At 34.9% G+C, this 23,248-nt stretch overlaps 1 protein-coding gene across 15 annotated transcripts in view; it reads left to right on the top strand.

Moving 5' to 3' along the window:
* VPS13B (vacuolar protein sorting 13 homolog B) overlaps window positions 1-23,248 on the top strand; it is a 444,484-nt gene that overhangs the window by 254,884 nt on the left and 166,352 nt on the right. For all 15 annotated transcript variants that reach the window (XM_030480526.1, XM_030480557.1, XM_030480551.1 and 12 more), the window contains 2 exons: window positions 913-1,024; window positions 21,922-22,125. In XM_030480526.1, coding sequence (XP_030336386.1) covers window positions 913-1,024; window positions 21,922-22,125 — 316 coding nt within the window. The remainder of the gene's footprint in view (window positions 1-912; window positions 1,025-21,921; window positions 22,126-23,248) is intronic.

Here is a 23,248-nt window from a genome sequence, read left to right as displayed (position 1 = left end):
ATCTATATAAAGGTTTGCTCTACACTGGGGACGAGAGGATTTGACTTCTGAGCAAAATGTTGTTCAAATGCATTGTGTATGTCTGTGTCTGCTGAGAGGGAGATGCAATAGACTCAGTCTTTTCCTCTAAGGAAACTTCACAGAGTTAGTTCAGTACAATAAATGTGTTGCTATTTTTTTCTGGGCAGAACTTTGGTTTTCTATCTAATATGACCACTGTTTTTAAAACTGAGAATTTGTCGATGTGGCTGAAATTCGAATATGATGGACATGAAGTGGAAAGCAGAGATCTTTCTTCTTGGAGTAACTTGCTGTTGATGTGAAATTTACTGTCCACTGGTGCATGTTGTTCTTTGTATATGTGTCAAATTTCAGATTCTCTTTTTCAGTCCATGTGTTTGAACTTTTCATGTGTGTTGCAACTGATACCAAATGCTACTGGGATGGTTACATTATTATATCCTACCGTGTTTTACATCAAAAGGACCTAGGCCCATATTAAAAATGGTGTGTGAGCCAAAGTGCTTTACATGCTGTTATTTCAGCAGATAAGAAGAAACAGACAAATCACAAATAAGTGTGGGATCAACATCATTTTGGCCAAAAAAAAAAAAAAAAGGGCATCAGAGAAAATGAGAAGTCACAGCCCTGGATTTAGTTTGTGAGAAAATTCTGTGGGGAAATTAAATGACAATACTTTTGTCTTTTATGTATTACAAACAACAATGCTATTGTTTTTATGGTGCTTGAGGTTTGGGGGGGTTTTTTATGTGTTAGTTGTTGCTCCTGTGCAGAACTGAATCCTTAGCAGACATTCTTATTTAGATTTTTTTAACAAATAGTTTTTCAGAGTTTCTGCCATGAGCATTTGACTTTTAATCGAACACATATTTTCTCTTCTCCTAACTACAGCTAATCCAGCAATTAAAGAAGACACTTTGGTTCTCAAGATTGGATCTGTGTCTATGGCTCCTCAGGCTGACAACCCTCTTAGTAGAGCTGTACTCAGAAAAGACATTTATCAGTAAGTGCTGGAGAGGGAGTTGGGTTTTCATATATGGTCTCAGAAAAATTCATATTGGGAGAAGTTAATTGATCAATAAAATGGGTATGTGCAGCCTGTAAAAATACTTTTCACATACAATCTTTTGATATTCAAAACCAGGTTTTTCTGATTTTCTTCACTTGTGGGCTTTCAAACCCATTTAGACAAATCCAGTTCTTCTGTGAAGTGCTGATGAATAACAGAATTTAAATGTCAAGTCATTATAAAGCTTAAGCTCACAGATGAGAACATTTTAAGAGGCTTTCTTTTATTCAGCTACAACTAAGTTCACCTAAGAGAAAAGGAAATTTTTTGCGACTACCAAAGTGCTCAGTAGCCATATAGTGTGAAGAAGATAGATCTTAATATCAATGATGAACATATATTCAAACTGTAGGATTCTTGATGTCATGTAGATCAAAGCTGAAAGGAACGCAATCTTCTAAGGAACTCTTTCCCAGTAAACACATTTTCTGCGAAAATGTCATGCTCTGGATTGTGTCACTAAGTATGTGCAAACCACACTAATCATATATAGGCAGCAAAACTGGTGAACATATGTAATCAACATGATAAAAGTAATATATGATCCTTAGTAGAGTTGGCACTGTTGCCAGACATGAAAGTATGGTTGCAAATAATACCAAGTGAGAAAAGTCACAGAAATACAGATGAACAAGTGTCTTATACTTCCCGTTGGTCTGTTTTTCAGATGTGGCAGTATTTTTAACTACTTCATAGTGCTCTTCAATAGAAATTACAAACATCAAAATCTTTTCCCAGCAGTAAAATATTTACTGCCTAGAAAATGACAGCAAGTTTTACTTTTTGTCAAGACTAGGATTTTTAGGAGACCATGAAGTATCTCCAGTTTCACTGCTGATCACTTAGAAATTGTAAGAGAGTCTTTTTCTTCATATTTCCATGTGGAAACATTTAAATTAGTGTTTTTGCTTGTATGTTTAGTTATAGTAGTTGGTATCTTCTTTTTTTTTTCCTTCTTTTTTTTCTTCCCTTTTTCTTTTTTTTTCCCTTCCTTTGTTAAATGAGCATTGTATCTATTGTATTATTAGGCTTTCATGGAAGAATTCTTACAGCCTGGCATCAGCAACAGCTTTGGGTGGCAGGGCCTGATCCAACTCTCAGTGTGCCTACATATTAGAGATCTTCCAAACATTTCTACAAGCTTTTCCTCCTGCTCTCTCAGTCCAAAGAGACTCCCATCTGATATCTGAACCAAGTGTAGGTTCTACTTCTCATAGCAACCAAAAATTTATCAGGAAAATCGCCTATCATAAAGTGAAATCTGCAAGTTCCAGCTCCCATAAGGCCGTTCCTATCACCTAGGGGATCTGTGCAATGTTCCTTGTATGCACGTTACAAATAAGTGAGTAAGCAATAGGAGGGATGCAATTTACACCTAAAATCACTGAAGCTATGCCAGTTTATATTTTTGAGTCTGATATCTTTGTATCTGTGACTTTACCTGAAATGCAGAAATTCAGTGCTTTTCAAAACAGAAGTCACTCAGTTCCTTAAAGGTTCTGATGCCCTTCTGCATTATGGGTCTCTGGGACTTATATACATTAGTATATTTTTATATATACATAAATTTTCCCATCTAGATTTGTGCAGTGTATATTTAGTTTTCATAGTTTTACAGAGTTACAATATGCTCCAATCATCCTTTAGAAATCAAGACATTAAATGGGTAAGGTAAAAATAAGCACTAGGCCACAGACATCTCTCATCTGACTGCTGCTGGCTTCTTTGTGACCAGTGTCACAACACCATGCTTCCTGTGTCTTTTTCTGAGAAATGTCTGCCATTTTCAATAATTTCCTCTAACTGCTGCTGTGACTGTTCTTCTAATTTCTCAGCAGCTACCAAATGATTCAGTCTTATCTTTGTTCCTTTAATCATCCAATTATACTAGCTTTAGTGTTTTTAAAATACATCGGGCAGAGTGTCAAGTTACTTTGCAGAGTTTTATGAGACAATATTGAAGTTGGTAGTGGGTGGTCTTTTGGTTTTGGGAAGAGGGTTACTATTTTGATCTGTTTAAGCAATCTTCAATGCTTTCAAGCAATATAAACTAGTATTTTTTAAGTAAATATATTAAGATTTCAGTTTGGAGTCAAAGTAGATAAATTTTCTAGTTACATAAGTTGGTTTTTTTGATCCAGAACATACTGTAGTTAAGCACGGTTGAAGATAGCCATTCATTTTCTTACATGGCAGGCACTGCTATTAGACCAATGGACTTGTGAGTGGAGTTAATTTCACCATTTGTCATTTTTTCTTTGGAAAATAAGGTAATACATAGGATTTTGTGGTGTTAGGGGAGGGGACACGGTCTGTCTTCAAGGAAAAAAAATATCAGGGGGATATTCTCAACACATGGGCCTGATGTTAGTATTTGTTTCTCTAAATACAAGATTTCTTAACTTACACAGTATTTACCCTTTTTAACCTGCCCAGGGGAGATGGTACTAGATTGCAAAAATATGTAACAAGCTAATATAGAATGCTTAAAATTCAAGTAGTGAAATGAGTAAACCCACACAATGTGTGACTCATGTATTTTGCTGAAAGATTTCTTAGTAAATACCAACAGAGGTACAATTAGTACAATATACAGCTTTAAAGACTCTAAAAGAAAAAAAAAAAAAAAATTACAGCAGCCTGTTGATTACTGAAGAATTAGCTGCTACAACATTCTAATACTCCCAACATGTTGTCTTCTTTTTCCAGCCTCTCTTCTCCTCTAATTTGCTTCTGCTGCTTTTAATAGAATAAAAGAAAATAAATTGTTGTCTGAACCACTGTCTTTACAGTGTTTCTGGAGTGGGGATACAAACTTAATTTGCGGTGTCACTTTGGTTTAAACAGTCTTCTGTTTAGGTCTGAACTACAACCACATGAAATTAATGTCACTTTTGTACTGTTTCATGACAAAGAATTTTTGCTTCTCATTTAGAAACTATTCTTCTAAGAAAGGCTGAGAAACATTTTCATGGCTAAAGGCTGAATAGAATTCCCAAATATCTTTTGAATTTGTCCCATAAATTCATGCAAGAAAAACTGAATGTGCTCATATATCATTAACAGAATGCCAGTGCATGAAAGGTAAATCTGGAATGGCTGCAGGTCATAATAAACCAGGCCACTTCTGGCCTCTAAGCTGAAGTGACTCCATCTATGTCTTTCTTAGGAAAAATATCTTATTTGCTTAACTTTGAGAGAGAGCTAAATTGAAAATGGAATGTTGAGAAAATCATGTGCCTCAAAAGTTTGGGCACAAATACTATTTCAGGTGATTATTGAAAGTTGGAAAGAAATGTATTGACATAGTAACTTCAGTTTTCTTATAGCATATAAAAATTAGTCTAAAAATAACTATTTCCTCCAGTAGAAAACAGGCTAATTTAGTTATGTAGTAAACAAAGATTCATGTACCATAACAGTAAATATAGGTCCCCTTGAAGAGGTTGACTCATTTTCAGCAGGTCACAGTAAGAGACAGTTTTTCCTTTTCAGTTTTCCCCCTCCACCACTAAATCCTAGGAGTTGGTTTGTTTTAATGGTTTTTCATGAACTTCTGATTCTTAAACCCCAGCTAAGGTATGCTTCTCTTCAAACAGAATTGTATGTTACCATCAAGAAACTGCCAGTTCTTGGAGCAGAACTCGTGTAGATACCAGAAGGGCTTGGGCTTGGGAGCAGAATAAAGGAGATGCTGGATGAAGATGCAAGTGAGGCAGCTGCCTAGCCCCGCTAAAGCAAGGGGAGAGCAGTTAATTAAAACTGAGGAGAAGTTAGATAGTCAAGGAAGTTTCTGCTGAGCAGTGGAGAAACTTGTTTTTGTGGGTTTTAACTAGCTGATCATGTTAAACTTGGGATTTGGGGGAGGGGTGGGGTGGGTGTTTGCTTGGAGACAACTCAGCAGGCTATGGAAAAACAAGGTGATGCGGTCATTTCTTGGTGTGATCATGCTGCATATGTTAGAACTTTTGAAGTGGCCAAATTAATGGACAAATACATTGTACAAAACAGAGAAAGGTGTAGCAGTTTTGGGGAGGAAGAGTACTGAAATAGGAAAATTAATGCCCTAATGGAGTGAAAATCAGCCAGTTATTTGATCTCATAGAATCATACAATTGTTTGGGTTGGAAGGGACCTTGAAGATCATCTACTTCTAACTCCCCTGCCATAGGCAAGGACACCTTCCACTAGACCAGGTTGTTCAAGGCCCCATCCAACTTGGCCTTGCACACTGCTATGGATGGAGCATCCATGACTTCTCTGGGCAACCTGTTCTAGTGTCTCACCGCCCTCACAGTGAAGAATTTTTTCCTAATATCTGATCTAAATCTCTCTTCTTTCAGTTTAAAGCCATTCCCCCTTATTGTGTCACTTTTAAAAGTCCTTTTAAAAGCCCTTTCAAAAGTCCCTTCCCAGCTTTCTTGTAGGTCCCCTTTAAGTACTGGAAGGCTGCTCTAAAGTCTCCTCATTTCTTTTCAGCCTTCTTTTCTCTAGGCTGAACAAACCCAGCTCTCTCAGTCCGTATTCGTAAGAGAGTTGCTCCTTCCCTCTGATCATCTTTGTGGCCCTCCTCTGGATTCAATCCAGCAGGTCCGTGTCCTTTTTATGATGGGGATACCAGAACTGTATGAAGTACTACAGGTGGGGTCTCACGAGAGCAGTGTGGAGAGGGAGAACCACCTCCCTTGACCTTCTGGTCAGCAAGTCAGAGAAATTGCATCGGAGGGAAATTTTATAAATGCTGTAACTACAATAAAAATGAAGCATCTCTTTGGAGGTAAAAATTAGAGTTTCTCAGTCCTGGGCTCACTCTTGTTTTGCTCTGTGGTGTCTAATAAGATCAAAATTCCAACTGAAGTATTTTTTTCCTTAAGATCTTTGTAAAACACTGTGCATGTGCCTATCAGTTTTTTGATACCTAACATCAAAGGTATGCTTCTGCTACAGTGCTAGTGTAATGAAATTAATAACTTAACTGTATGCAACTACACAGAGACTTGTCACAGTTTAGGTGTTTGCAGCAAGGCTTTGTTCACTTAGGAGGACCTCAGTTAAGATTTCTTATTAGCAGTGAGCTCTTTGAAAAATGAGCAAACCATCACAAGACCCAGCAATTATATTTCTCTGAAAAATAAGAGGAAGTAGATGCATGGCTCTGCTTAAATGTGAAGCAGCTCCAAGTTCAAATTGAGATGATATTTAGTTCTATTTCTGTGCTGGGATAAGGACCCTATTATACCAAATACTGTGCAAATTGCCACGTCGATTATGTAGTTAATAGCCATTGGCTAGTTTAGCATACTCTGACATGAAACATTAATTAATAGAATTTTAGGGAGTATCCATGAACAGATGGAGTATAATATTGGTAATACAGAAATGAAATGGCTGACAAAGAGCACAGAGAATACAGGCTGTTGGAAGGCTATTGTAAAAATCTTTTGCTTATGAAGTCCAGAATATATATTGCTAAACTATCATGTACCAGAAGTTTAGGTGAACTGAATCACAAGCTTTCCTCAGCTTCGCCAGTAAAGAATCTAATTGTTGTCTATGCTCTGGATTCATCATTTTTGAGATCCAAGGATTTCATTCATGTCATACATCAAAGCTTAATAGTCCAGGTCTGAATGTTCCATGGTCATTTTCATGTGTAGATCTTTCATAGATCAAAGCATAAAGCTGTCCTTAGACTGTTTTCAATTTGTGAATGTAAATGGAATTTCTTCAAACACCACCACCAACCTCTCCACCTCCCCACCCCCCGAAAAAGAATTACATGCAAAGAGTTTAATCATTAAAGGGTAGCTGTAAATTATTTATTCTTTCATAAAACTTTTAATCCATACGAGTCTTTATTATAAATCTATCTAATCTACAATGGTTTTAATTTTTGTATTTTACTGTTTTCCATCATTTAACTCTCAAACATTTACAAAAAACAAAACAATGCTATTTATCTTTATTTTAAGGACCTTTATCTAGAACATGCTTGTTATAATCATGTAATGCCCAGAATTAGTTAACAAAAATCCTTCAGTGAAAAAAGGAGTAATAAACAATTTTGTGTGTATGTGGTGATAGTGAGGGGAAGGAAAGAATGATGGAAGGAGTTTATGCAAGAAGCACATACATAGCCAGCAGTCTGTGTGGAAATCTGTTTTTTCTTTCAAATGTGGTTTAGAAAATCAAATGCTTTTCAAAACTTTTCAACAGCACCCACATCTATAAGCATCTTCTCTTCAGAAATATTTTTTGTACAGTATTAAATTGCTGTGCACGTGTTTATGTTCAGAAAACTGTACTTTTAAATTATTGTTACAAAAAGCCTGGATTTTCTGTAATTGTAGTATGAGCAAAGAGGTTAATTCTTGATGTTTTCCTTTTCAAGCCAATTAACAGCTAAAAAAAAAATCTTTTTTGCATAGAAGTTTAGTATTAAGATAACTACATGTTTCCCAGAATATGGACCTAATATGAATAATTTCCTTTTAAGAGTTGATTATGTTATAAAGGTTATAATAAAACTTCTTTTCCATGCTTCATTGAAGCTTATTTGGTAGGTAAAAAAGGAATTAGCTAATGCTGATCTGAGTTTCTTTATTTTTCCTTGAATAATGGCAACAAAGATAATCAGTGAATCAGCTTATTAAAATGTGCATATGTACCACAAGGAATTGGAAAAAGTAAAAGTTACAGTGCATTATAAAATCCTATTGCAGTTTTTCCTTAATTTCAAAAGGGATAAAACTGCAGAGGTTTTCCTATTACATAGGGAAAAAAATCTTAGTATTTCAAGGAGAGGTTTTTCTGTTACTGCATAGAAGTTGTGAAACCGGGTCACACTGGCACCATTTTCAGTTCTTCCTGCGTTTAGGCAAAAAAAATTTGTAACAGTGACTATTTTGAACTTATTCCTGCAATTTATTTTCTGAGTTTTCTGATTTTAGACCAGGATGGGGTTTTTATTCCTCAAGATATGTTGGGGTTTTTTTAACAGGATTCTCTGATTCTCTCTACATTTAATTTGGATTTTGCATTTTGTTGCTTTTTTTTTCATTTAATAATCTTTAGCTTTATTAATTGCTGAATTGGGGTTTAAATCAAAATACTCATATTAAATAGCAAATTCTAAATGTTGCCCTTTGCTGTTGTACTTGAACCCAGGGGGGTTTTAGCATAATGACCTTAAGAAAGTCATCTTTATCTTCCATAAGAATGCTATACCTCTCTCTGGAATAGGGCTTGGAAGAAGTCTTTTCCTGCTTTACATTTCTCTCGTCTTCTATCTTTAGCAGAGGGGGGAGGAAATAAAAGTCTACTTAGACCTTTCGCCCAGTAAAATATTCATATATATGGATAGCATTACATGGAAACACCATTCCTAATTAACATTGGCATGTTTGAAGCTATAGCAGCAGTTATTAATTTAAAACCCTCAGTGGAAACTAATTGTAAAATAACAGCTGGAACTGCCCATTTAGTTTCAGAAATGTAGCTTGTTAATTTTCTAATACCAAAAGCTATTTAAAGCTAAATTTATATTCAGAATTCAACTTTTAAAATGTTCAGCTTTAACTATCGATCTTATTTTTACTTGGAATTTCTGTAATTGTCAATTTTACTGGAATCTGCAATAATATATAATAAATTTGCCTAAATACATATATTTGAAATACATTTCCTCATACTATGACAGTCAAAATAAAATAAATTTCATAATAAATAAAGCATTTCTACAACTTTTTTTTTCTTTAGTTCTTCAGTTTAATCATTGTGTGCTCAGTACACATACCCACTTTATATTTTCTCCTTTCTCTTAGCACTGAATCTGATTCTTACAATAATTTTTAATTTTTTCATGCAGTTCCTTAAGGAAATTGAAATATATTTTATAGAAACATTCCTATCAAAAACTACTGGCATTACTGTGTCATTTAAGCATCCATTTGTTTGTTAATCAAGGCCGCTCTTTTGGAAACCTTACTAAACATGTCAGGAAAAATACTAAACATGTCAGGAAAAAAAGTAAATGGCAATAAAGGAATTATCATTCATTCAAATTGAGCAAAGGTGAAGTGTGTAAAAGATTGTTGAAGTTATTTTTTGAAGTCTCCTAGTAACTCTCAAACAATGGATGTGTTAAAAAAACAATTTTAATATTAAAAATAGCATGCCTCCTTAATGATATATTGTTATTTTCAATTTTGGTTTGGGAACTTAATATGCATTCTATCTGTGAAATTCTTCCTTCCTTTCAGTTGGCACACTGCTTCTGACTTGGCTGAGTTATTTGCACAACTGTGTTCTTCACCTTAGCAGCATCCCAGCCCTTTGTGAGGAGGAGAAAGGAGGAGGAATGAAATTACTTTTTATGGAGATTCACAGAGATGTGTTTATGTGTGCCTAAGAGTCCTGCTCTAGAGTTAGGCAGAGATTTTGAAGTGCAACTTCATTGATCTCTCAAATTCCTTCAAGTTTGACCTGGAAGTTCATGGGAACTTGCTCACATGTTTGGGAGAGACTCCAAGTAGCGCGGCATGGTGAGGATAACCCCACCTTGTGGAAGTGCCTGTTCTTTAGCAGTGCAGCGCAATGCAGTGGTCTTCCCTGGCCACATGTACCAGTTCCAGGTCAGTGCCTGGCTAGCTATGACTGACTTGCACTCACACTTCCGTGGGCAAATATGATGATGATAACCTCATGTTCAAGCCTTGTTTTGTCTGTTTGCCTCACTCTAGACCATTTGCTAAGAGGTGAAGGAGTTGAAGTACAGTGGAGATCTTAGTGCTCAGAGCAACCACAGTTTTTCCGGTAAAGCTGTTGAGTTTACAGTGTGGTTATGATTGTTTCATTATTCAGGTGTAGCTCATTGTAAACCTGTGTGCGATTTTCAGCCTGCATTTAAACTGGCCTGTGGGTTAAGGCCGTGAAATTCTCAGGTCAGACAGTTTAGCTGTGAACTTGGGAGACAGGCATGAGAGAAGCATCTCTTCAAAAATGGAGGCTACAAAGTGTTCAATACTATATTTTGTATGATTTATTGTAGCAGGTACTCTATGTCTTTGACTATTTAATAAAGATGCCATCATTTAACATCTTAAGGTCAGAAGTAAATGGCAGTTGTAAAGTAAAACTTTCACAAGGGCACTGCTTTCTCTGTTGTGCTAGTGCACTACACTTTGTTCTATAAAAAGGTTTCGCAGCTGTGGGTGATCTTAACTACTGTATGTTCTGCAAAGTCAAAGCTAAGTTAAAGATACGCAGCAGCCTGAACTCAGAGTCTCCTTGATCTTCTGATATTTCTTGCTGTCTCAAATACTGTTTTAACACAGTTAATTAGCATTTGCTGTGTGGTATATATGGAGCTTGACATGTGAAGTTCATACAGCTTCAGTTTTGAAATCTGTAGTATGTTTATGGTGACTGAATGGAGAAGAGGTTAGGACTTCCTTTGTACTGGTTTGAGGTGCTGTTTAACATAGTTTTTTCTATTTCTTTAAAAAAAAATGCAATTCTGGCTGTGATGAAGCCTATTACCTATTATAGTGAAGCCAATCAAAATCAAACAAATCAACAAAAATTGATTTGTTATTAAACCTTTTAAACTTCTTATTATGTTCTATTATCATTTTACATACTGAAATGCTCACTATTTGTAACTACTTGCGTAAATGTTTCCTAATCTTTAGATGTTGAATAGTTGTTATGCATAGGGGTTTTTATTGAGACCTTAAAGTTATTGCAGTTGTTGTCATCTTCTCCCTAGAAAGAGTCATTTCTTCTCTTTTTTGTTTCATAGCCTTTTGCACATTTAAAAGAAACCCCTCAGAAATCTCATGTCTCCTTCTCCTCAACCAGCACTGAAACACACCATCTTCACTGAAATCAGGTTGTGTAACAATTTGCTTCCCTGAACTTTAATAATGGCCCTCCCTCCCTCCCATCTGAAAATATTTTTGAAACTGTTGATTTTCCCCCAAATTAATTCTTGATTTACCATGGTGGAGAGAAAACACGTCAGATGTTTTAAGAGCTCCTTGAGTTAGAGAAGTCAGCTCTCCCTTGCACCAAAGCAAGTGATGTGCAGACTAGCCATGCCCAGTGAAGGGGCTAAAGGAGTAAAGCATGGCCCCGGGTTTCCTTGGGGCAGCTCAGAGTGGGGTGGATGTAAATGTTGATTTTTAATGTTACTTTAGCCATGGTGTTCTTTGGGCAGTAAAGGTTGCACCTAGGTTGCAAATCTAAACTCAAGCTGTTCTAAGACCTGCTTCTCTGAGCAGCTCCATGGTGTTGTGGGTAGTACTTGTGTATATTGTGCTGGCTGAGGGAGCTGAAAGAGCTGAAAAATTTTGGGGGCATCAGGTAATTTTTTTCAGTTAGGTCATTGCCCTGAGCCTGTTTGTTGTGTAGGTACACAAGGATTAGCCCTAGCAAAAAAGTAGCATTGCAGCAGGCTGGATTTGGATCAGCTTAATCTGCCATCATGCTTCAGGCTTTTGAAACGCAGTACAGAATCTGACACTATGAACTAAGAACTTTAATAAAATTCTCATATTCAGCATTAACATTATTAAACAGAGTGTAACAGTTTAAAAACGTAAGCAAAAAAAGGCACAGAGACAAAGAAAAAGACATTAAATACCATTTAAAAATCCCAGGATACCTTTCACAGTTTACGTACTGAGCAACTTGAATGCGATGAAAAATGTTTCAGATAAGCTGTAAAACTGGAAAATAAAAGGTAATCTGAAAGCTGGAGTTATTTTTTTAATGTGAGTTGTGTTGTATGTTTTATATTAAAAAGCAACATTATTGAAGTTTTTACATTTCTTCTTTCAAGTTACTTCCCTTTAATCTTTCTTTTTCTCTAACCAAGTAGCTTTATAGTCTGACTGTTACTGGGGGAAACAAGGAATGAGGGGAGGTGTTTGGCTTTCTGTTAATGTGGGAGAAAATAATTAGTTAATCCTTAGGAATTAATGCCATTTTAAGAGTTGGAGTGCTTCCCCTATACAAGTTACTTAAGTAATGTTCAGTTACTTTACACAAACTCCTAATAGTTTCTTCCCAGGGTTTCCTTTGCTGATTCTTAAAATTCATGATTGAATCCATGTATCAAGATTACTTTTCAGTAATGAATGTTTCTTATAACGAAAATTAACATCCAAAAGTCTTGGCTGTGATAAGAAATTTTTCCTAAAATAATTTGGTAAAGCTTTAAAAAGCTTATTATTCTATGCAGTTTTCTTCTTAACTGTTTGTGAGTAAATATAATTTCCATTAGATTTGGTTTCAACAAATGTTTTGTTTGTTGAAAAGTATTTTCCAGTAATACATAAAGCAGACATTTTTACTTTGTAGCATTTTTTACTATGACAGGATCTTAAGGTAAATATAATGCAAGTTTTGTGCTTCTGTTACTGGGAAAACAATATCCCATTTGTAATGAGACATTTGTTAACTTCTGTATACAGATTGTGGTTCATTCCATAAATATTTGTGGGTTCTCTGATGTCCCTCACAGGGTTTTATCTATGACAAATTCATACCACAGTTCTTAAACTACTTTTTGGATAGAAGACTTCCTTCTTTTGCAAAACTGTTTGCCAATGTCTCTTTGCCATTAAATGTTTTTGAATATTCCTAATTTAGTTTTCAATTATCTAACAAAAAAGGATTATCAGAAATATACAGAATAGTTACATGTTATTTGGGCATATTTCTGTATGGGATGCTATTCAAAGCTCCCATGGCAAAATTAAATCCTTGTTACTGTTACCCTGAAAAAATTAAATTGTACTGTTTAAGTGAGTATAGTTCCTTGCCCTTACTAATTTTCCAAGGTAGCTTAGTGTTAAACCACCTTAGGTGCAGTTAAAAATCACGCTTAATGTTTCTTGTGTTAAAGCTTTCACTGTGCGTACTACTTTATCACCCATTATTTACAGCAGCATAATTGCTCCAGCTGATTATGCTGCAGTTAAAAAAAAAAAAAAAAAAAAAGATTAAAAACAGATTAAAACGTTACGTACAGCATTTATGTTGAGTTTCAGAATCTTTTTTTCTTTTTTCCTTAAAGATCCGAATCCATCGCTACTTTTTTTTTTCTTTTAGGACTGGTTCATATTCTTATGGGGTTTATTAGTTGTAGGACACAAAGATATATGTAGTATTCTTCAGCCTCTAAGGACATTTTTCATGCCCTCTGATGCTTTTTGTTGCTAGGGGTTTTTTTCCTGTGAGAAGGCAATGGCTAACACTGGTATGTTAATGGCAAACACAAGTGCGTGTTGAGAGTAATAAAATACAGATAGTATCAGGCATCTCCATTGAGATGATGATTCAATGTCAATGATTGACATAAATCACGGATACTCCATTTTCTAGCATGATAGTGTATGTTCTCCAGCAATGAAAAATAAGTGTGGAGGTGATACAAATAGAATGTAGGAGTATCTATGCATAGATACATCCTGTAATTGCAGGACAGGGACAGAACAGATTTGAATTCGTAACTGATAACCAAAGTTATTTAGCTATTGAATAGTATTACTTAATTTTTCTATGTCATAGTTTTTCAAGGAACAGGAAGAAGTTTACGGATTGGCAAATCCACCTGCAAAGCAAATCTGAAGTGGTTATGTTTTCCAGTTTAAGTTTGGATATGTGTGTGTATTTATATTCAGGACAAATTCAGGGGGATGCAATTCTCTCGTGTGTGTTGGTTCAGACTTTCTTTCAATACACTTTATTCTTCAGACAGCTTTCAGTGGTTGATTTTCCATGTTCTTGGCATAATTAAAAAATGCCTGATATATTATGTAACAGCGAGTGTTGTACAAGTGGCTTTCTAAAAATAATTTTTGAAACCTACATATTGTATTATTTACACATTGCAGCTCATAAAAAATTTAAGGAACTTAATTTAGTAAACTGGACTCAAACTAACCACAGATGGTAGAATTTGCCGTTTCCCAAATGGGCAGTGTAGTGAGCTGGGTATTTGTTTGTGTGTGTGTATCTGTGTAGTGTCCTTGCATATTTTTATTTAGCTCCAGGCAGAAAGTAACACTCTTGAGTTTTCTTCATAACCAACACTGTTTCTATGTTTTGGGTGCCTCATGGAGTAGGTTGAACTACTTGACATTGGAATCTGTAGTTTTCATGGTCAATGTGAATACACAGGGATATTTTGAGTTTATGAGAATGACTCTTGCCAGGTATTGCCCTGTAAGTAGAGATTACTTAAAACCTCTGTTAAAAAGCATCTCTAACAAGCTCTGTGTACATGCTGAATAGTAGCCTTTAACCAATTCAGTGTGAAGGCTTTAATGTTTACAAAAGCAATGGTGTATTTTATGGCTTCCTCTGGCACGCTGTAGGTTTCTAAGAATACGTTGTCTCCTGCCACTAAAAGTTACCTCAACAACAGTTTATAGTGAGTGAGAATCCTCTTGAGTTTGGTCTCTGCCTATTTTTTCATGTCCTTTACTTATTCTTTCTGGTTCTCCAAGATTTTTATGTATTTTATACTTTTTGTCCTAATAACGAGTTTTGAGGTCAATTTCCTAATAGGTTTCATTTGTTCTGTTTTTCATCTTTTAAAGCATATTCTAAATATGTTAAAAAGCCTTTACAGAAATAACCCCTTTAAAGTGGTGCATCTCTGCACACATAAAGTTTACTTTCAAAAAGTTCAATATATTGGTATCGCAGTTTAAGATTTAGCAGTAGTATGCTTTTAAAATTAAAGCTACCAATTTATCTTTCATTATAAAAGAAACAAAAAGCTACAGTCAGTTAAATCTGAAATAATTATTTGTAAATTTAAGTTGCAGTAATTGTATTTAATAACATGGAGGAATTAGTGGGCTTAAAACTGACTGTAAGAATGGGACTCAAAATGTGTGGCTTGTAGTCACAGCTTTGTTACAGACTTTAAGATGAAAACCTATGTATGAGGATTTCTTTGTAAACTGAGCTTTCAAGCAGATCTCAAAGTTCTTCTGCATCCTTCCATATCTTCTAGATGTTTCATGAAATTAATTAAAGAAGTTTGGAAAAAAAAATAGTCCTTTCAGTGATATGCAAAATACTTGTCAATAGCTTTGGTCTCTTGTTTCTTGTAGAAAACCTTCCTAGGTTTCTCTGTGGAAGTTTTCACCTTTTGTCAAAGTTGTTAGTTCTTGAAAATCTTCCCGAATGGTTGTAAGTCAAGGAGAATGTGCTTGATTTCTAGCTGTGACTCTCAGAGTCTTTGAGAAAGAATAAAAAGGATATAGTAAGGGGGAGATGAAGTCTCTAGAAATAACATGCCTAAAAGATTTACCTTAATCCCTAAAAGAACTGGTGAAATGCCATCAAAAGTATATCATAATCTCCACAAAGTATACTGTAGTGGAGCACTTTATTCCTCTGCTTCAGTCTTCCTGTGATGCCAGAACAAACTGAAAAATGCTGGTGGGGAACTGTTTTGTTCAGGAGGATATTTTACTTTCATAAGGGAAGAGATGGATGTTTCTAAGCTTTTTCTGAGAAGAAAAAAGAAAAAACTGTGACAGATTTTAGGGAAGCTGGAAGGTTTGGGTACTATGCTTTATCTGGTTCTTGAGCAGTTGATAAGAAACCTATAAAAATCCAATAAGGAATAATGCAAGAGAAGGGAGTTTGAGGGCACTGTGTACTTAGTTATGTTCAAGAAGAATTCTCTAAGCAAAAGAAGGAGGAAACCTACCAGATAAACTGCATTTTGTGCTGTATTTTGGTAACGCCACCTTGATTATTCAAGTTGTAGTATTTTATAAAAAGAAGAGAAACAGCAGCTTGAACAATTGCTTTTCACCCCTTCATTCCTTAAAGAATTAAAATGAGTGTGCTTGCATTTACGCTAAGCAAACTGGAAATGCTTATTAGCATGTAGTTGGTAGTAACTTTCTTCTAGAAACAGCTAAACTCGGAAGTGAAAAAATCATTTTCTATATGACTGAGGTCTTGCCTGTTTGTTAGCTTCTGTCTGTGTAGCAAGAAGTTCTGCCCATAGACATGTGAACTCAAAACCGTAATTCAGACTTAGAAGTACAAAAATATTCAAGATGCGTTTTCAGGAAAATTAATTTTAGGGAGATATAATATCTTCTAAAATGAGAAAGGACTGGTAGGAGTGGGGGTACACAAAGTTCCTTGCCTGAAGATACAATACAGTAGATGCAATTATTATGCAGACATACCTCTGAAGAGGAGACTGTGGCAATTATCAAACAAAATTGACTTTCACATATGCTTCAATATCTTGAGAAACCAGTTGATTTGCATCCTGAACTAGGAGGAAAGTAGGAAAAGAATGAATGTCTGAAAATATTGTTCTATCATGAAAAAAATTCAGCATTCAGGCAAATCTGCATTTCTCAAGTAGGCTAATTGTGTTTCAACAGGAAATTTATGATCTTCTGAATTGGGTAATCAAACAGTCACTTGTTTTTTACTTCCTTTCCTAATGTTCTCTGGGGAAACTGTGAAATACACATTATTCAGTGTATCTCTTTATTTTGACATGAACAAGAATAATTTCTGCCTTTTGCAGTCCTAAGAATCACTGAGAATAGATTAAGAAATTTATTTTTTTCTTTCTTTTTTCCCCTCTTCAAAAGTATGTTTAGAAGTAAACTCCCCTTCAATATACCTTGTTAGGCATGGATTCACACTGAATTTGGCAGTGCCATTAATAATAGTATAATGGGGCTTTAAGGAAGAGAAAATACTGGTTTTGACATGAAAGGTAATATAGACTGGGTTTTCTACTAGGACAGTTTCCCAGTGATATTTAAATGGAAAAAGCAGTGCAAAGACTTCAGAAAAGAAGAATTAGAGGTAATTTTTAAAGACCTTGTTATTGACATATTTTAAAATATCATATACAGTATTTTAAAAATAGTTCCATCTTGCCATTATTAATACAGTGATTCTGCAAAAAGAAAATACAAGTGGCATCTTGAGAAGCTAATTTAATCGGAGCCAAAGATAAATGTAAATTGACTTGGAAAGTTAAACATTCGTATTTTAGAGTAGTTTCTTGTTGTATTAGCTATGCTATAAACATCATCTATTACAAATATACACATCCTGAAAATATGCATCAGTACATATTGTTTAATACAAAGGGAAAGCTGTATTTATTTATTTCTAAGGTTCTGTTCTACTTTGTATAGAATTCAACTGATGTCCAGATATGAGTATGATATACTGACACAACAGCGAAAAGAAATCCTGTCCCATGTCAGCTTATCAAACACACTGTGCACAGCATGTCTTCTAGCTTGTGCCATTCTACCAGGTTGTACCACACCACTGAAGGAAATTCCATGCATCGAATAGGAAAACTGTTCAGTGAAACTCCACCTCAGTATTTCCAGATGAATTTATAGAACATCTGAAAAGACTGGGGTATTGTACCACTAAATTAGGTGAATCAATTAAAACAAAGTAAAATACAGGATGAAAGCAATGGGAAAATCACAGCATTATTTACCTTACCTATGTTGTAAACCAAGTACACATGAAATATTTGAAAAATCAAAATAAAAGATCTTTTATTGCTGAATAGCATAAAATTTTGAGATAAAATTATTTCTACCATGAAACAAAAGCATAAAAGATTTTGGGTTATATTGTATTTTGGCTTTTTTGCTAACCCCCACCCCACATTTCCACTCCACCCACTTAAGCTCTTCAAGCTCTCTTCTCACTGACTCTATTTAGAGAAACTCTATTCCACTTGTTTTTTCTAGAAACATTTGGCATCCAAAAATACCATACAGACCTTCCTTTGGAATTGTGCATACTTATCATTTATACAGTCTGTCAACTGTATATTTATACTATGCTCCCTGAATTTTATTGAATGCTTCAAAGCTATAATGAGATTTCTCAAACTGTCTAAACATTAAACAGCATAAAAATGAAAAACTGATCTTTGAAAGTTCAGACTTGCTCATGCTGTTATTTTTGCTGAGGAATTTAAACAATAAAATTACAAAAGTAATTAAACAGATGACATCTACATGCACAGCTGCAAACTTCAGCTTTGTTTCATTTTATGCTCTTTTTTTTTGAGAGAGGGAGACTGAAATTACTTTATAGTTTACTATACCATACCTTATCATCATAGGGATCATTCATACTGTCTTCCAGATACGACTCTGGAATACAAATCCGCTGCCCAAGTTCTTCAGCTTCTTTGCGGGCAATTACTGTACCAAAGCCTTTGGAACAAGGGGCTACTTTTAAATGTCTGGTCACCTCACAGGATATGTAGAGCGTTTCCCGCCTGTAGGACTAGAGGAAGTCATAGGGCCAAAATGTTTGATGTGTGATCTACTGTAATTCCTTTCACGTGTTTAGTAGCTTTTATATGATCAATGCAGTGCTACCAGTCCTGACCTTGATGTGGTCCAGTTCACTAAAATCTGACCTTCCTAAATGGATAGCAAATGGAATTATAGTAACACCCACGTGGCACCAGCACTCTAATTAATGGGCGTAGGGGGGTGTTGTTATTTTTACCTCTGATTACGTACCTACTGGGTTTCAAAATAAGAATACTTAAGTAATTATATATGTAGTATACCTAAATAGGATCTTGATAAAAAATTGTAATAGTTAATTTTTATACGTGTTTTTATGTATTTGCATTCTTATAGCACTGTATATCAGATGATCTCAAAATGTTTTCTATGCAATTGATTATATTCACAACATCATTTTGGCTTTGTGCCCACAATATATATGAGTAAACTATTGAAGAGGTTAATTTTGCTGCTTAGTCACATAATAAGCCAGTTTAGAGAGAATAGCAATGAAATCTGCCTCTCCTATTTTCCTTTGTCATGTTTTAGCCTTACAGAGAGGGAAACGTCCTGCAGGCCCACAGAAGGTCTGCCCTTGTCTCAAACCTTCTTGTGCACAATATATGAAGACCTGACAGATGTAGCTCTTCTATGTGTCCATGCATCCGGTTAGATTTGTCACCTCAACCTCTAACCAAGACAACATTTTCTGTTCGAGATGGTGTCAACCACATGTGCCAAGTAGGCACAAACCATTGAATTCAGTTCTCCAGATTTCTTCTTCTGTATGTTCAAAACCAAATTTATTTTCTCTTGCATTATGATAGCTTAGGGAAAATCAGTCCTTTTTAAAATGGTTTTGGATGAAAGTAAATATCTGTATGACTCAATAGTTGCAGTTGATAAAACTGGTCAAATAAAGGACACAAAGTAATTAGCCAAAAGAACTGTTGTGTTCTACATCACCTGCTGAAAGGTTCAGATGAAAGCAATAATTGGATTAGTTGAAACATCGAGGCATTAGTAACTAATCCTCATATTTTACATGCATGCGTAAAATGTGTATCTTGAAAGGGGTAATCTTTAGAAACCCAGATTGCTTGGGTTTCAGTGGTGTATCTAAAAGATCAGAGGAAGAGTTTTGTATTATATATAGGAGATCATTAATAGTAGAGAGTGAAGAAGAGAATTAAAAAGAAGAGCATGAAAATCCAGATTTTATGTTAGTGGGAAAGTATTAGGCTGTGATAACCCAAAGCAGTACAGCTAGTCTTTGAGATTCTACAAAATTGATTGGATTGAATAAGAAAAGATCCGATGGACAGATAAATCTTGTACCAGCAATGCAATACACTAGTATCTTGTGTCTGAATAGTAAGTTTGTGTATTTTGCTGCACCTAAAAATGTGTGTCAAAGACTGACTTCATTGTGATTTACATTTAAAAAAGTAAACCTATGAGGGGAAGAAAGCCAGTGTCACAATGACGAGTATCCGATTGGCGCTTACAGCCACATTTTGCTCTATGAATTTGGGTTACAAGGTCATGGTTGTGCTGAATGAGCCTCAGGAATATGGTGCTAGGTGCAGGTTAATGCATGTTATTAAGCTGCTTATAAAAGAACAAATTAAAAGTATTCTTTGTGCTCAAGTACAGGAGTGAAGCATTCATTATGCAGGTGAAATTAATCTCATACTTTGTATTTTAACTACTTCAGCAGATTTCATAAAAATAAGTAATTTTGTGCTTTATTTTCAGTAATATTAAAAAAAAAACCCATAATATTTACTTGTGTTAGAAAAAGTATGTAAATAGTCACTGGGTCATACAATAATCTGTGGGGGGGTTTTGTGTGTTTTGTTTTGTTTTTTAAAGAACTGCATTTGAATTTATGAAATAATGCCTAGAAAGAATAATAAACGACACAGTTGTTGTGGTTAGATCTCTCTATGTGGAAAGTTGACAAACACATTCTTGAGTTTTACAAAACCACATTTAATTTTGAAATAGCACTACTGACATAACAGATTTTCAGTCTATTTCTGCTAAGCATTTGAGGAATTCTTAGGGCTACTGAGCAATGCCATCATGCTGCCTCACCAGGAATGATGTGATCATAAGAGTTTTCCTGCCATTCACATGACTCTATGGGTAAATATGATTAATTACTGAATTTTCTTAATTGCTAACATACTCCATTAGTGACAATACAGAGGTATTAGCAGTTTCAACTGTGTTTGGATTTGGGCAGCATTGGGATTGCACCTTGAAATAGGTTGCATACCTGTACTTACAGATCATATGCAGTGCATGCATCACAGGTTGAGATGTGCTGCTTTAATCCTTATTTGTTTTTTGGTTGTTAGCGTCAATGATTAAACAAACTGCAGAATTATTAAATTCTCTGTGGAGACAGCACTTATATACTAAATAATAATTCTGGCATAAGACAACAACTTAGAATGGAACAGTAGATTGGATGGCATCTGCAAATAAGAAGCTTAAATTTAACTCAGATGTATGAAATCAATAAAAATAGACTGAAATTTGGTGTGATCAGAGATTCAAAGCAAATAAAAGATACCCTTATTCCCTTGTTTTGAAAAATAGTGACAAGTTCAATTGTGTATTTTAATTATAATATCGAGTGAGCAGTGCACATAAAGCTGTATTGTTCCCAGCGTTGAAAGGGCAGGATAATTTTTCGGAAGATTTACTAGTGCTTATTAGCAGAAGACAGATGATAGTAGGAGACTCCTCTGGTACTGGTAAAACCAAATGGTCTCACCAACTTCCACTCATTCAATAGCTCTTGAATGTTTTGTTGAAGTCGGGCGTGACTGTTTCCCAAGCTCAGCTCAAGATTGGAATATTTCGTAAAATCTAATCAAGTAGAATTTAGAAGAATCCACAAGCAATGTGGTTCACTCAAAAATGCTTTTTTTTTCACTTGTAAGAATTTTAATAACAAAGCACTGTACTGAAATTCCACATTAGAAAGATCCATCATCTTGGAATGTTCTTTTAATTTTTATTCTTTGATAAATTTGAATAGTGCAACAATTGTCTCACAATAAAGCTGTTTGTAATACTGATATGTTACTGTTCTCTTTGATGACTTGAATGTGACATCCTTTATTAATTCAGTAGATATGAATTAATCCTGCTTCCCTTTAAGGCTGCTTATATGAACCTGATTGAAAGTGCAGTAAATTCAATGGGTTGGAGTCGTATCGATTTTGGTGGCTCTGGCTAAATTTTGGAATATATATATTTGCATACTCTCGTTGAATGCCATAGGAAAGAGGCAGCTGAATACTTCTGAAGATCTGGGCTTAAAATAATGCTTACTTGTAATCAAGAATGGCAAAAGTGATACCTTTTCTTAATTTTGTATCTTAATTAGTATCTGATTGGTCTGATTTTGAACTTTGTTGCTTATTTTTTTTCTTCTTTTTTAATTTTTTTTTCTCTTTGACATTACAGGAGAGCACTGAATCTAGGAATACTTCGAGACCCTGGATCAGAGGTTGAAGACAGACAGTACCAAATAGATCTTCAATCTATAAACATTGGTACTGCTCATTGGAATCAGTTGAAACCAGAGAAGGAAAATGGAAAAGGAGGGGTTTTGACAGAGAGTGAAAGAAATTCTCAAAATCCAGCGCTTGAATGGAACATGGCCAGCAGGTAAGAAGGTTTTTTAATCTATTTTTTTCTAGAATTACATAGCACAAACACTGCAGGTATCATTGGCAGCATATCTGAATCAAATAATTCTGTATTGGTTTTGCTTTCCATTACAAACACATTTCCATGGATTTTTGTATTCTACATTTGAAATGCATATTACTGTTATTGTTACACTTTAGTCACTGTCTAGTTATTGTTATTTGTTTCCATTATCAGCTCTGAGTGGCTTATTGTACATCCAGAAAAATAAACTCAAAGGCTGAGACTCAGCTTCTCAGTCTACAAGCAATGGGAGGTTTTGGGTTTGTTTTGGTTTTTTTAAACTTCTTTCTTACTTGAGGAAACCAGTGTAGACTTCTAAGTTAGAGGAGGATAAAGTTGAACATTTACCATTGGTTTTGAACTGGTTTTTACACTTCTGTAACTAAAACCAGATGAATTTTGAGAATGAGAAATATCAGCTGAGTCTCCCTTATTGTGTATTGTATGATACGTGCATGCAAAGCCCCACCCTCTAGTTGAACAGGGTTGAAAGATAAAGCATTAAAACACACTTGCACAGTATTTTAAATTTTAGTGTTTTCAAATAACCAATTTAACCTCCAAATTTGATATTTGTGAAATTTTGAAAATTTTTGTTTAGTTTTAATATATTTTTTTATGCTAAAAAATTTATACAGGTTGTTTAAAACTAATTTTTATAGACTGTGTAGCAGTCGAAGTTCTCTTCTTAACCTAACTGGAATAATGTCTGATGAGCAGGCTTTCAGAAGTAATTTTGTGGATTTTGAAGCATTTCTGATAGAAGATGTCTGTTTGCCCACACATTTATTCATTTTCATTTAAAAGATCTTTATATCTAATTCATAAAAAACCAATACTATTTTATGAAATGGGTGCATAATTTTATGGTTCTTAAGATAATTGGATTGAGGGATGTGTTCCTAAAAGCGATACAGAAAAACAGGCAGAATCATAATGAAAGACAAAAATTGAACTATTGCTGGTTTAATTTTCAAAAAAGGGGGGAGATGTTTCTGAAAGTGTGGCAAGCTGTAGCAGAAGCAGCTACATGAGGATGGCAGGCAGACTGAGATTTGATGTGTTTATGAAAGACCAA

The sequence above is a fragment of the Strigops habroptila genome, chromosome 1 (assembly GCF_004027225.2).
Source record: "Strigops habroptila isolate Jane chromosome 1, bStrHab1.2.pri, whole genome shotgun sequence".
Taxonomy (NCBI): domain Eukaryota; kingdom Metazoa; phylum Chordata; class Aves; order Psittaciformes; family Psittacidae; genus Strigops; species Strigops habroptila.
The sequence above is the reverse complement of the archived record's forward strand: the minus strand, read 5'-3'. Positions and strand labels throughout refer to the sequence as shown.